This window comes from Pristiophorus japonicus, chromosome 2, assembly GCF_044704955.1.
Source record: "Pristiophorus japonicus isolate sPriJap1 chromosome 2, sPriJap1.hap1, whole genome shotgun sequence".
In the NCBI taxonomy this organism is placed as follows: domain Eukaryota; kingdom Metazoa; phylum Chordata; class Chondrichthyes; family Pristiophoridae; genus Pristiophorus; species Pristiophorus japonicus.
In genome coordinates, this window is record NC_091978.1 from 227,835,148 (window position 1) to 227,849,667 (window position 14,520).

Below are 14,520 nucleotides of genomic sequence, written 5' to 3' on the forward strand. Positions count from 1 at the left end.
ATTTGTCAAGCATAATTTCCCTTTCACAAATCCATGCTGACTTGGACCTATCATGTCACCTCTTTCCAAATGCGCTATGACATCCTTAATAATTGATTCCATCATTTTACCCACTCCTGATGTCAGGCTGACCGGTCTATAATTCGCTGTTTTCTCTCCCTCCTTTTTTAAAAAGTGGGGTTACATTGGACTGGAGGGTAGCCATAGGAACTGATCCAGAGTCGATAGACTGTTGGAAAATGATCACCAATGCATTCACTATTTCTAGGGCCACTTCCTTAAGTACTCTGGGATGCAGACTATCAGGCCCCGGGGATTTATCAGCCTTCAATCCCATCAATTTCCCCAACACAATTTCCCACCTAATAAGAATATCCTTCAGTTTCTCCTTCTCACTAGACCCTCGGTCCCCTAGTACATCCAGAAGATTATTTGTGTCTTCCTTCGTGAAGACAGAACCAAAGTATTTCTTCAATTGGTCTGCCATTTCTTTGTTCCCCATTATAAATTCACCTGAGTCCGACTGCAAGGGACCTACGTTTGTCTTCACTAATCTTTTTCTCTTCACATATCTATAGAAGCTTTTGCAGTCAGTTTTTATGTTCCCGGCAAGCTTCCTCTCGTAATCTATTTTCCCCCTCCTAATTAAACCCTTTGTCCTCCTCTGCTGAATTCTAAATTTCTCCCAGTCCTCAGGTTTGCTGCTTTTTCTGGCCAATTTATATGCCTCTTCCTTGGATTTAACACCATCCCTAATTTCCCTTGTTAGCCACGCTTGAGCCACCTTCTCCGTTTTGTTTTTACTCCAGACAGAGATGTACAATTGTTTAAGTTCATTCATGTGATCTATAAATGTTTGCCATTGCCTATCCACCGTCAACCCTTTAAATATCATTTGCCAGTCTATTCTAGCCAATTCACTCCTCGTGCTTCCGAAGTTACCTTTCCTTAAGTTCAGGACCCTAGTTTCTGGAGACGAATCAGGAGGCGAGATACTCACCGCAGAATACCCAGCCTCTGACCTGCGCTTGGCGGCTGGCCCAGTTAAGTTTCTGGTCAATGGTGACCCTCCAAATGTTGATGGTGGGGGTTTTGGCGATGGTAATGTCATTGAATGTCAGGGGGCAGTGGTTAGACTCTCACTAGTTGGAGATAGTAATTGCCTGGCACTTGTGTGGCACAAATTTTACTTGCCACTTATCAGCTCAAGCTTAAAAGTCATCTCGGTCTTGCTGTAGTGGGCATGGACTGCTTCATTTTCTGAGGAGCTGAAACTGCGATCAGTGAAAATCTCCACTTCTGACCTTATGATGGAGGGAAGATCATTGATGAAGCAGCTGAAGATGGTTGGGCCAAAGACAATGCCCTGAGGAACTCCTGCAGCAATGTCATGGGGCTGAGGTGATTGCCCTCCAACAACCACAAACATCTTTCTTTGTGCTAGGTATGACTCCAGCCAATGGAGAGTTTTCCCCGATTCCCAATGACTTCAATTTTATTAGGGTTCCTTGATGCCACATTTGGTCCAATGCTACCTTGATGTCAAGGGCAATCACTCTCGCCTCACCTCTGGAATTCAGCTTTGTTGTCCATTTTTGAACCAAGGCTGTAATGAGGTCTGGAGCCAAGTGGTCCTGGTGGAACCCAAACTGAGCATCGGTGAGCAGGTTATTGGTGAATAAGTGCTGCTTGATAGCACTGTCGACGACCCCTTCCATCACTTTGCTGATGATTGAGAGTAGATTAATGGGGTGGTAATTAGCTGGATTGGATTCGCACTGCTTTTTGTGGACAGGACATATTTGGGCAGTTTTCTACATCGTCAGGTAGAGAGATGCCAGTGTTGTAGTTGTACTGGAACAGCTTGGTAGAAGTGCAGCTAGTTCTGGAGCACAAGTCTTCAGCACGACAGCCGGATGTTGTCGGGGCCTTTGCTGTATCTAATGTGCTCCGCCGTTTCTTAATATTACATGGAGTGAATCAAAGTGGCTGAAGACTGGCTTCTGTGATGGTGGGGACCTCAGGAGGCTGAGATGGATCATCCACTCGGCACTTCTGGCTGAAGATGGTTGCAAACGCTTCAGCCTTGTCTTTTGCACTCGCGTACTGGGCTCCACCATCATAGAGGATAGGGATAGTCATGAGCCTCCTACTCCCGTTATTTGTTTAATTGTCCACCACCACTGATTACCTTTAAGGAAGCAATAAAGGTACTCTAGTCCTGCGATCATTTTAAAACAGCCCAGTCTTTCAATGAAGCATATGATGCTAGATTTAGCTGTTCAGACCAAGAATTTTCAGGTTACATACCTGGTCTGTCTCTAGTTATCTGATCTTAGCCAGTGCAGCGAAGAGAGTGCATACCTCAGCATCCCATAGCGTGAACATTTTTTTAAATGAATTCACATCTGCACTGGTTCATCCTCCTGATCACTGTCCAACAACCTCTACTACAAATACCAGAAAATATATGGAAATAGACTGCATATGGAAAATGACCAGTTGGGCCAGGTTCTGAGTGCCAACACCCCTTGAAAAACATCCCCAGTATAGGAATAAGGGCTGATGACTGGATTGAGAAAAACATGGCAGCTTCCCTAATCTGAATTTAATTAGTGTCCATATTAATGGATTTAAGCGCAGGGAAAAATGGATTTAATTTTAATAACCTATAGCATAGAATATTAATCTACATCTTTCAAAGTTTTAGCTCTGTGGGTAATAATACTATCTGGTAGAGGCAGAGCTTTACCGGCGAGATGGGTGCCAGCTTTAATCCCTCTCTTTGGCTAAATCACACAATGAGTCCTTATGCGGGTGGAGTACACAATGGAGTGTGTTCTGGGATAGAGAAATTATACATTTTTCAACTTCCCAACATGGGTGTTACTAGCACCAAAGTCATCATCAAACTTACTGCTACTACTAAAGCTACAATGACAACTTGTATTAATAAAGCATCCTAAGGAGTTTCAGAGAGACATGAGAAGAATGGATGTTTAATCAAAGGAAAATAGGTTTTGAGGGATGACCAAAGGTTGGTCAGTGCGTTTTATGAACTTAGGAGGAGAAGTGGAGAGGAGGGGTTTAGGTGGTTATGCCAGAGAGTGGAGCCTGGGCGCCAGAATGCACAGCTGACAGTGGGGGAGAGTACACAGGCTTATATCAGAGCAATGCAGAACTCTGAGTTTTAAGTGGTTACAGGGATGGAGAGGGGGGGGCAAGGGAGGGGGAGAGAACTAGGTGTTTGTGAGAAACGATATTGGCTCAGAAGATCAAGATGTTGGCCCAAAATTCCCAGCCTCCCCAGCTCCATATGTAGCTTCTACGCACCCGGGAAGGTATCGGCGGAGCCGGTTTTCAGTGAACAATGCGCATGCGCTGAAAACCGGCTTTGCCGATCTGTCAAGCTGGAGCTTCACAGATTATCCGCATCTCAGGAGCGATGACATTTGCATGGGAAAGATTGCGGGATTTACCCATATCTCGCCCAGCAAATGTCCTCAAAACTCTTACGCCTGATAAAAGCCTACTTTTACAGGCCAAGAGTCTTAAAACACATACAACATAAAAGATAAAATAAAAAACACATTTTACTTTTAAAAACCCTGCTCACTAAATTAAATTTATTTTTAACCATAATTTAAAAAACTTTAAAAACTCAAAAAAAAATTCATATTTATTAATTAAAATTAACTGAAATTAAAGTTATGAGCTGAGTTTTTTATTTTTTTTATTATGCTGTTTTTGTGTTTGCTATTAATTGAGAAAAAAAACACAATGAGAACTCGTAGATACGGAGTTCTCATTGCTATTAATTGAGAATATTTTACCCGATTTGTTGAGCAGTCACATGTGACTGCACCTTCTGCGAGGGAACCTGGAGGACGGGAGCGCGCTTCGCAGCGCGGGAAGAGAAGGCTTCCCCAATGGAATCTCACGCTCCTCCGGGACCGTCAGGTATTTTCGGAAAAATTCTCCGGTCGGAGGCAATTCCCCGCGGGAAGCCTACGACCGGAATTTCAGGGCAGTTGAATCAGTTTGGGTGGAGATAAGGAGTAATAAGGGGAAAAAGTCGCTGGTGGGCATAGTCTATAGGCCCCCTAACAAGAGCTACACTGTTGAACGGAGTATAAATCAAGAAATAATGGATGCTTGTAAAAAAGGAATGACAATAATCATGGGTGATTTTAACCTTCATATTGATTGGACAAAGCAAATTGGTCAGGGTAGCCTTGAGGAAGAGTTCATAGAGTGTATCCGGGATAGTTTCCTTGAACAGTACGTTGCAGAACGTACGTATGAGGATGTAACTAGTAGAGTGGATAAGGGAGAACCAGTGGATGTGGTGTATTTGGACTTTCAAAAGGCTTTTGACAAGGTCCCACACAAGAGATTAGTGTGCAAAATGAAGGCACATGGGATTGGGGGTAATGTATTGACGTGGATAGAGAACTGGTTGGCAGATAGGATGCAAAGAGAGTGGGAATAAACGGGTCCTTTTCAGAATGGCAGGCAGTGACGAGTGGTACGCAAGGTTCAGTGCTGGGACCCCAGCTATTTACTATACATTAATGATTTGGACGAAGGAATTTAATGTAATATCTCCAAGTTTGCAGATGACACTAAGCTGGGTGGCAGTGTGAGCTGTGAGAAGGATGCTAAGAGGCTGCAGGGTGACTTGGACAGGTTAGGTGAGTGGGCAAATGCATGGCAGATGCAGTATAATGTGGATAAGTGTGAGATTATCCACTTTGGGGGCAAAAACAGGAAGGTAGATTATCTGAATGGTGACAGATTAGTAAAAGGGAAGGTGCAATAAGACCTGGGTGTCATGGTACATCAGTCATTGAAAGTAGGCATGTAGGTACAGCTGGCAGTTAAGAAAGCAAATGGCATGTTGGTCTTCATAGCGAGAGGATTTGAGTATAGGAGCAGGGAAGTCTTGATGCAGTTGCACAGGGCCTTGGTGAGACCACACCTTGAATATTGTGTGCAGTTTTGGTCTTCTAATCTGAGGAAGGACATTCTTGCTGTTGAGGGAGTGCAGCGAAGGTTCACCACTGATTCCCAGGATGGCAGGACTGACATATGAAGAAAGTCTAGATTGACTAGGCTTATGTTCACTGGAATTTAGAAGAATGAGAGGGGATCTCATAGAAGCATATAAAATTCTGACGGGATTGGACAGGTTAGATGCAGAAAGAATGTTCCCGATGTTGGGGAAGTCCAGAACCAGGGGTCACAATCTAAGGATAAGGGGTAAACTTCTTCAACCAGAGAATTGTGAACCTATGGAATTCTCTACTACAGAAAGTTGTTGAGTCCAGTTTGTTGGATATATTCAAAAAGGGAGTTAGATGTGGCCTCCACGGCTAAAGGGATCAGGTGGTATGGAGAGACGGCAAGAGTGGGGTACTGAAGTTGCATGATCAGCCATGATCATATTGAATGGTGATGCAGGCTCAAAGGGCCAAATGGCCTGCTCCTGCACCTATTTTCTATGTTTCTATAGAACCTACCAGGGAGCAGGCTATCTTAGATCTGGTACTGTGTAATGAGACAGAATTAATAAATGATCTCCGAGAAAAGGATCCTCTCGGAATGAGTGACCATAGCATGGTTGAATTTCAAATTCAGTTGGAGGGTGAGAAAGTTGAATCTCAAACCAGTGTCCTAAATTTAACTAAAGGAGACTACAACGGTATGAAGGCAGATTTGGCTAAAGTGGACTGGGAAAACAGATTAAAGAGTGGAACGGTTGATGAGCAGTTGCAAATATTTAGAGATATTTCATAACACTCAACAAAAATATATTCCAATGAAAAGGAAAGGCAGTAAGAGAAGGGATAACCATCCGTGGCTAAGTAAGGAAATAAGGGATGGTATCAAATTGAAAACAAGGGCATACAATGTGGCCAAGACTAGTGCGACGTCAGAGGATTGGGAAACTTTTAAATGCCAGCAAAGAACGACTAAAAAAAAATAAGAGGGGGAAGATAGATTATGAAATTAAACTAGCACAAAATAAAGAAACAGATAGTAAGAGTTTCTACAGGTATATAAAAAGGAACAGAGTGGCTAAAGTAAATGTTGGTCGCTTAGGAGGATGAGACTGGGGAATTAATAATGGGGAACAGGGAAATGTCAGACTTTGAACAAATATTTTGTATCGGTCTTCACGGTAGAAGACACTAAAAACATCCCAATAGTGGATAATCAAGGGGCTATAGGGAGGGAGGAACTAAAAACAATCACCAAGAAGTAGCACTCGGTAAAATAATGGGACGAAAGGCGGACAAGTCCCCTGGACCTGATGGCTTACATCCTACGGTCTTAAAAGAAGTAGTTGCAGAGATAGTGGATGCACTGGTTGTCATCTTCCAAAATTCCCTGGATTCTGGGGAGGTCCCAGTGGAGTGGAAAACCGCAAATGTAATGTACCTATTTAAAAAAAGGAGGTAGACAGAAAGCAGGAAACAAAAGACCAATTAGCCTAACATCTGTCGTTTTGAAAATGCTGAAGTCCATTACTAAAGAAGCAATAGTGGGACATTCGGAAAAACATAATTCAGTCAAGCAGAGTCAGCATGGTTTTATGAAAGGGAAATCATGTTTAACAAATTTGCTGGAGTTCTTTGAAGATGTAACAAAGCAGGGTGGATAAGGGGGAACCAGTGGATGTGATGTATTTTGATTTCCAGAAGGCATTCGATAAGGTGCCACATAAAAGGTTAGTGCACAAGATAAAAGTTCACGGGGTTGGGGGCAATATATTTGCATAGATAGAGGATTGGCTAACTAACAGAAAACGAGTTGGGATAAACGGTTGGCAAACAGTAACTAGTGGGGTTCCGCAGGGATCGGTGCTGAGGCCTCAACTATTTACAATCTTATATTAATGACTTGGATGATGGGACTGAGTGTAATGTAGCCAAGTTTGCTGATGATAAAGATGGGTGGGAAAGCAAATTGTGAGGAGGACAGAAAAAAATCTACAAAGGGATATAGACAGGCTAAGTGGGTAAAAATTTGGCAGACAGAATGTAATGTGGGAAAATGTGAGGTTATCCATTTTGGCAAAAAAAATAGAAGCACAAATTATAATTTAAATGGAGAAAAATTGCAAAGTGCTGCATACAGAAGAACCTGGGGGTCCTTGTGCATGAAACACAAAAAGTTAGTATGCAAGGACAGCAAGTAATCAGGAATGCAAATGGAATGTTGGCCTTTATTGCAAGGGGGATGGAGTATAAAAGCAGAGAAGTCCTGCTACAACTGTACAGGGTATTGGTGAGGCCACACCTGGAGTACTGCGTTCAGTTTTGGTCTCCGTATTTAAGGAAGGATATACTTACATTGGAGGCAGTTCAGAGAATTCAGAGAATCACTAGGTTGATTCCAGAAATGAGGGGGTTGACTTATGAAGATTGGTTGAGTAGGTTGGGCCTATACTCATTGGCGTTCAGAAGGATGAGAGGTGATCTTATCGAAACATACAAGATAATGAGGGGTTCGACAAGGTGGATGCAGTGAGGATATTTCCACTCATAGGGGAAACTAAAACTAGGGGGCATAGTCTCAGAATAAAAGTCCACCCATTTAAAACTGTGATAAGGAGGAATTTCTTCTCTGAGGGTTGTAAATCTGTGGAATTCTCTGCCCCAGAGAGCTGTGGAGGCTGGATCATTGAATATATATTTAAAGCGGAGATAGACAGATTTTTGAGTGATAAGGAAATAAAGGGTTCTGGGTAGCGGGCAGGGAAGTGGAGCCGAGTCCATGATCAGATCAGCCATGATCTTATTAAATGGCGGAGCAAGCTTGAGGGGCCAAATGGCCTACTCCTGCTCCTGTTTCTTATGTTCTTATGGTTAGGGCTATTTAAAGACAATAAATCTGTGAGCTCCTCACACTTGTTACAAGGGTGGAAGGGCCAGGGGAGAGGGATTTAAGAAAGCAGTTTGTAGTTCAGAAAAGGAGCAGCCTGCAGTGGTCTTTTACCTCGAGGATGATTCTGGAGCACTGGCCAGTTTGGTTGGGGAATGCAAAGCCCAGACAGCAAGGCCTGGTAGAGCTTCTTGTGGTCAAGCTAGATAATGTGCACTTTGGCACACTGCACAAACATTTGCTTGTTTTTCAAAATGGCACCTGAACTTATGAAATACTGCCACACAATAATTTGATTTATAGCAGAGCAGCTGAATTACTAAAATACCTGCTTATCATCTCTTCAACAAAACAGAAAGTAGAAAACACTTGAGGGTAGGATAACTGACCTTCAGATTTTATTAAATTTTCCAGCAGATTATATGAAAGCTTTCTGCAAAATTTGTCACTGTTTTACACACTGAAGTAAATACTTTCAATAACTTAAATTAATTTGGCCGAATGTTTCCCTCTTCTCAACAATGTTCTTGACTGTATACAGATTTGATTAGACTGGGACATGGTATAGCTTAACTATAGAACAGTGGCAAGTACCAGATACTTTTGTTTTTGCAGGTGGTAGAATAAAATTGAACTTTTATTTTTAGGTTCCCTGGTGCTACACACTGTCCCTCGCCTTAATTCTGTTTTCAGGCCTCTAGCAGTCTCACTCCATAATCAATGATGATGATGTTCATGAAGGCACTCTGGGCATCTCAACCTTGCATTTTCTCACCAAATGTGGGAAAATACCCTGGACTAGGCTCTGCTTTCTACCTCAAGAATATCTGCTCCAGTGGAGCTCGCTCTACTGTCAAAGCTACTGATGTGGTGGCACAATGGTCTGGCTTCATTTACTGTCGTGATCACATGTTCTAGTCCCACCAATAATGGAAGCATGATATGTGTAGCTCGAACAGAACAAATGAATCAGAGTTAAAAAGAGAAAGGCTTAATACCATCCATAACAAATATTGCAGCACAGCTACCACTCAATGGCCACATTTTACTGGTCTCCTAGTCATTATTGTGGCAATAGTTTCATCTTGGAAAGAAAATGGAGAAGAGAGCCTATATAGCCTATATTTACAATGCAAAGCAAATCTCATAACCTAAGCCAATAAAGTTGCACTAACAGTAGCCATAGAAGAGAGGTACATAACAGGAGATAAAGTTTTAATTATTCATAGTTTTAAATTCTTTACAGTTGGCATTGAGCATTCATAAATTGCTTTTTAATTTCCTCTCCAATATGCCCTAGTGAGCAGTAAAGCAAGTATTCATAGGTTATTCAACTATGGAACGGCAGGGATCACAGCTGAGTCCAATATGCAACATCATCATAGGCAGTCCCTCGAAACAAGGATGACTTGTTTCCACACTGAAAAAGGATGAGTTCACAGGTGTTTCAATGAAGGACCTAATATTTCAGGTCCCAAACTACATGTTGAAGGGTGGAAGATGTCTGTGCGTGGATTTTTTTGTGTGTGGTGGCCATTACACACCAGCCACCACACGGGCTTGACAGAGCTAGGTTTTGGTCCAGTGGCAAGGATTAACCAAGACGACTGGAGACCTGCTCTGCTGCACTGACCTACTGCGCACACATATCGCAGTGTGGGCTGGCCCGTGCTGCCCCTGGGCCCTCGCCTCTTCTGGGCCCCAATCACATCCCTCTACGAACTCTTGCCACTCCTTCGCCCCGACCTTGCCGCTCCTGCTGTACCTGCCTGTGCTGCAGTCAGCCATCACCCTCCTGCAGCAGCACACACTGCTCCCTATAGAGGTATGCCACCACATGCTGCTCCCTGTAATGGCCCCAGTGTGCTGATGGTCTTGCAGGCCGGAACCGCACTGATTTCCGGGCCGGGCCGCCGCACACTGTAGCCCACAAACAGTAATGTGATCATCATCAAATGCAGTCCCTCGGAATTGAGGAAGACTTGCTTCCACTCCTGAAGTGAGTTCTCTGGTGGCTGAGCAATCCAATGAGAGCCACAAACTCTGCCACAGGTGGGACAGATATTCGCCGAGGGAAGGGGTGTGTGGGACTGGTTTACTGCACGCTTCTTCCGCTACCTGCGCTTGACCTCTTCACGCTCTCGGCAGCGAGATTCTAGGAGCTCAGTGCCCTACCGGATGCACTTTCTCCACTTAGGGCGGTTTTCGGCCAAGGACTCCCAGGTGTTAGTGGTGATGTCGCACTTTATCAGCGAGGCTTTGAGTGTGTCCTTGTAACAAGAACACACTCCAATATGACATCCATGCACACTGACATAAGTTTTACAAGCGGGGACACCAGGTAAGGATCAAGAGTTGAAAAACCTAGTTGATTTTTCCTCTTGCTGCAAAAGACCATTTTAGTAGCCACACTGCAGCCCATGGTGCAAATAGCTAATTAAGCACCAGCACTGATCATGCTGCATTTAGTCAGTGACACATCAGGAAAACTTGTATTCGTACAAGTTCACGCTTGTAATGAAACATCCATTGTTCCAACCATTTTTGCATTTTGAATGTCAAGTTCAAACCTGAATTGTTTTCAAGTGTATTTAAGATGTAAACCAGGATTAAAAATGCTCTGAAGGAACATGATTAAAAATATGAAAGTCTCTTCAATGAGCAGTAAAAACCAAAACCAAATTTGAAGGGGTCTGAGCAACACTGTGGGTTACCAGACTGTGTTCTCACTTCTGGAACTCAGATTTGAATCCAACCCAGACTGATGGCACAGAAGGGAGACTTCCCCAACAGCAAGGGTCCTAAGCAGAATGAGCTAGGATAGTCTCAACCCATAAAACTGGCCAGATATCATAAAACAAACTAGAGACACAATAAGAAGTCAGAGTGAGAAAAGGACAAATTCATACTGGTACAGTTTTGAAGCTGGAACTAAAACAATCCAGCCTCTGACACAGACATTTCTCATTTTGATGAGCATAAACATTAAATTAAAAGTCAACAAGTAAAATCATAGTGCTTTAAACACTTCAAAAATAGGTTTGATTGATAAAGGGAAACTGTTCTCAGTCTACGCATATCAAAAGTAGAGGGAGCAATGAATGAAAAACATTGGCGTTATGAAAAAAGTGACAAGATCCATCATTGAAGTGTAGCAAACAAAAATAAATATTATACAAACAGAAACAAAGTTGGGAGGCAGAGTCATGGGGCAGATAGTCTGTGGCAACAACTACAAACAGGATGGGGGTTATGCAAAACATTGGAATTCAGCAGTAATCCATCAAAAAATCACATTCTGTGGGACTAAACATTCTAAGTTTTATATCACTTTTCTCTATACGATCTCTAGCCAGGCCTACAACTAAGTTTGACTGTATAATCCATATCAAGTGTTTTAAGAGGTACTTCCTCACACAGAACTGATTCTAAGTATTAGAAATGTATGAATGCAAATACTGCAGACCTATATTTAGGCTGTTTTCTAAATCAAGTCACTGCTAACAAAAAGTATGGCATTCCTTAATCAAAAAATCTCAAAAGAGGCCCAATAAGCACCACCTAATTTCTTGTTTCGTTCAGGAAATGTACAAGTAGAAAAATAACAGAAGTGGCGCTGATCTTTGGAAACAGGAGTTGAAGTATATGCCTAATTTCGCAAATTAGTTTGGAGATTCCAAAATTAAAATAAATCTATAAACGTAAAACTGATTTACCTGTAATGTGTATATATATTTTCAAAATCCAATCCTTTCTGATTAAAATACTGTGCAACTGAACACTAAAAGCAAGTCGTTTTCACTCTGGTATATTCCCCCCTCTGCCAAATCAGCAGATTAACACACGTCGATGGATTTTTTTTGGCCACTCGCAATTTCCAGTCCAAGTGACAGTTTCAGAACTTTTAACAAAATAACATTTGGCTGTTATGAATGTGCCAGCTAATATTTCCTTTCAAACCTCAGAGGTGGTTCAAGCAGCAACTTTAAAATGCGTAAATGAAGCCTACAGTTTTCCACGTCATTGATTTCAACATGTCCAGTAGCAACTCGTATGTTTCAGAGGTGATTTGCAATTTTAACAAACTTAAATAACGTCAACTGAACGCGCGTACAAGATTGACTGAAACACTTGCTAATACCCTTACCTGGAGTGAGTGGCCATGGTGCAGTTTGTAAAGCCAGCTGCCAGCGGCTTGCCATGGGCTTTAAAGAAAGCTCCTCAATGGTTCAGACATCTCTTCCCCCCCCCGGCCTTCTTACGACTTGGAGCGAAAAGACGCTGGTGTCGCCTGGTCTGCTGGCAGCCTCGCAGGGCCAGCACCAATACATTCTTTACCTCTCTCTCCGAAATGCAGCTTCCGGGGCTCAGTCCCCAGTTCAGCCTTGGCTCCGTTTGCATCTGCTAACCATCCGGGCACTTGAGAGGCGAGAGCCGCTCGCAGCTTGGACCATTCACCCACAGGGTGGCCACAGCTGCCCAATGACCTGCTGCTGCACGCACCAAATGCACCTCGCCCACTTGGCTCGGCCAATAACCCCGCTCAGCACAACGGCATCAACATTGTAACCGCGCCAATTGCTGCAAGTAAAATCAGTTACTTTTCAATGTAACCAAAAACAAAAATCTGCTCGGCACAGGAAAAGCTGTCTGACAGCGGAATGGTGCAGTCCGCTCCGCCCCATATTTGGACATGTTATTGGTGAAGCATTCGACGCTGCTTCTTGCTCCAGGGACTTGCAGTCCTATCGAAGCACAACCAGAAGGAAGCTGCTCAATTCGCTGCCCTTTTGGGGGAGGCTTATGGGTGGGTGCACTGCACGGAAGCTGCTGGACTGGGCGCCGTTCAGACGCTCCCTGGCAGTTCGACATCACACACACCAAACGCACTGGGACACAGTCCCTCAGCCCGCTGGTGGAGCCTGGCCAAGCCTTCCCAGGGCGCTCGCTATCCCAGTCCAATAGACAGCACCTTCAGTGGGCGCAGCGAGAATTGATGAAGGGAAGGGGTCACTAACGTCAGACTCTTTTCTTTGTATTTTATATAATTTTCTGCTTTCATCAAGTTAAGGGACGTTGGTGCTGCTGGTGTGCGGAGGGGTCAGTGGACTCTTTCTGTTTCAGGTATCCAGGAGGAGCGTTGAGCGCGCTCAAGTTCGGTACAAGATAGCTAAATGTTAACGTTAAGCGCCAGCTCTGCCACCAACTCATGATTAGATTGAGGTTTGGACTTTGGGAGAGTGCTGTCCAAGCAAAGACTAACCTCTTGAGAACTACTTTCCAACCTTTTTTTTAACTGGAGAATCGCTGGAAAAAGGTGCTTGTTTTCGACCAAGCTTTTGGTCACGTTATCCAATCTCCCATTTAGTGGCTCAGTGCCCATTTCTTAAATGCCCAATGACCATAAAACACCTTTTAGATGTGGTTTATGTTCAAAGGTGCTATAAAAGTACATGTTGCTTTCTACACCTCCAGCCTCCACTGGCAGGACACACAAAAAGATTCGTCATGGGCAATGTTGGATGTGCAAGACTGGCCAAATTCATTTCATGTAGGATGAGTTCAACAAATTCAGACCATAACCTCTGCCTTTATTTGTTCGCTTGGAAGCTGTTGATGATTCAACCATTCCCATTTCATCACCAATAGGCAGTCCCTCGAAACGAGGATGACTTGTTTCCACGCCAAAAAAGGATGAGTTTATAGGTATTTCAATGAAGGACCTAATATTTCAGGTCCTGAACTACATATTGAAGGGTGGAAGATGCCTATTGCTGGATTTTTTTAACATGTGGTGACCGTTGCACACCAGTCACTACACGGGCTTGACAGAGCTAGGTCTTGGTCCATTGGTAAGGATTAACCAAGACGATGAGAGACCTGCTCTGCTGCACAGGCCTCGTGCGCACAATATCGCAGTTTGTGTTGACCCATGCTGCCCCTGGGCACACGGTTCTTCTGGCCCCGAACTCACGCATCTCCTGGGCTCCCATCACTTTGCTCCACGATCACTCGCCGCTCCCATTTACACCTCTTCTAGACACTTTTGTTTCTTTACTTGTTCCATCACCATTTCATTTTGTCATTCAATCTCTCATGCCTTCCACCCGATCACAGACATTCCCTTTTGTTCTTTCCTGTCCCACTCCCTATCCCTGTCCCTGCTCTTGCATTAAATATGTTACATCTCTAACTTTTTCCAAGTTCTGACAAAAGGTCATCGACCTGAAACGTTAGTTCTGTTTCTCCACAGATGCTGCCTGACCTGAGTATTTCCAGCATTTTCTGGTTTTATTTCATGTAGGTCCCTTACTGCCAGCAGAACAGTAAGGGGCCAAAATTGCCCCTTTTTTAAGAGCTGTTACCGCCTCAAAGAGGGAAAGCAATCGGTTGGCGTGGAGGGGCCGACATTTTGTAAATTGGCTCCTTTATTTTGGGCCGACCCCGGCTGCTTTCCCACCCCGTTGGGCACGCACTGACCCCTTACCGACTGGCGGCGAGCCCTTTTCAACCCCGCATGGGAAATTGCCCCGTGGGAGCGGATCGGGCGTCACTCGGTGCCCCTGACAGCTTTCCCCGGTGGGAAGCTTCTTGTGGCTGGGCGGCGCATCCGCCCTTAAAGGGAAGAGA

The 14,520-nt window shown here is 43.9% G+C and overlaps 1 protein-coding gene across 3 annotated transcripts in view; it reads right to left on the reverse strand.

The window, feature by feature from the left end:
• The window catches only part of LOC139244702 (AF4/FMR2 family member 1-like), a 191,654-nt gene extending 179,314 nt beyond the window's left edge, over positions 1–12,340 (reverse strand). For all 3 annotated transcript variants that reach the window (XM_070871053.1, XM_070871052.1, XM_070871051.1), the window contains exon 1: positions 12,038–12,340. Coding sequence is in view for 2 of the 3 variants with exons in the window: in XM_070871052.1 (XP_070727153.1) it covers positions 12,038–12,054 (17 nt within the window). In the remaining variant the exon portion in view is untranslated. The remainder of the gene's footprint in view (positions 1–12,037) is intronic.
• Between the last annotated feature and the right edge of the window lie 2,180 nt (positions 12,341–14,520).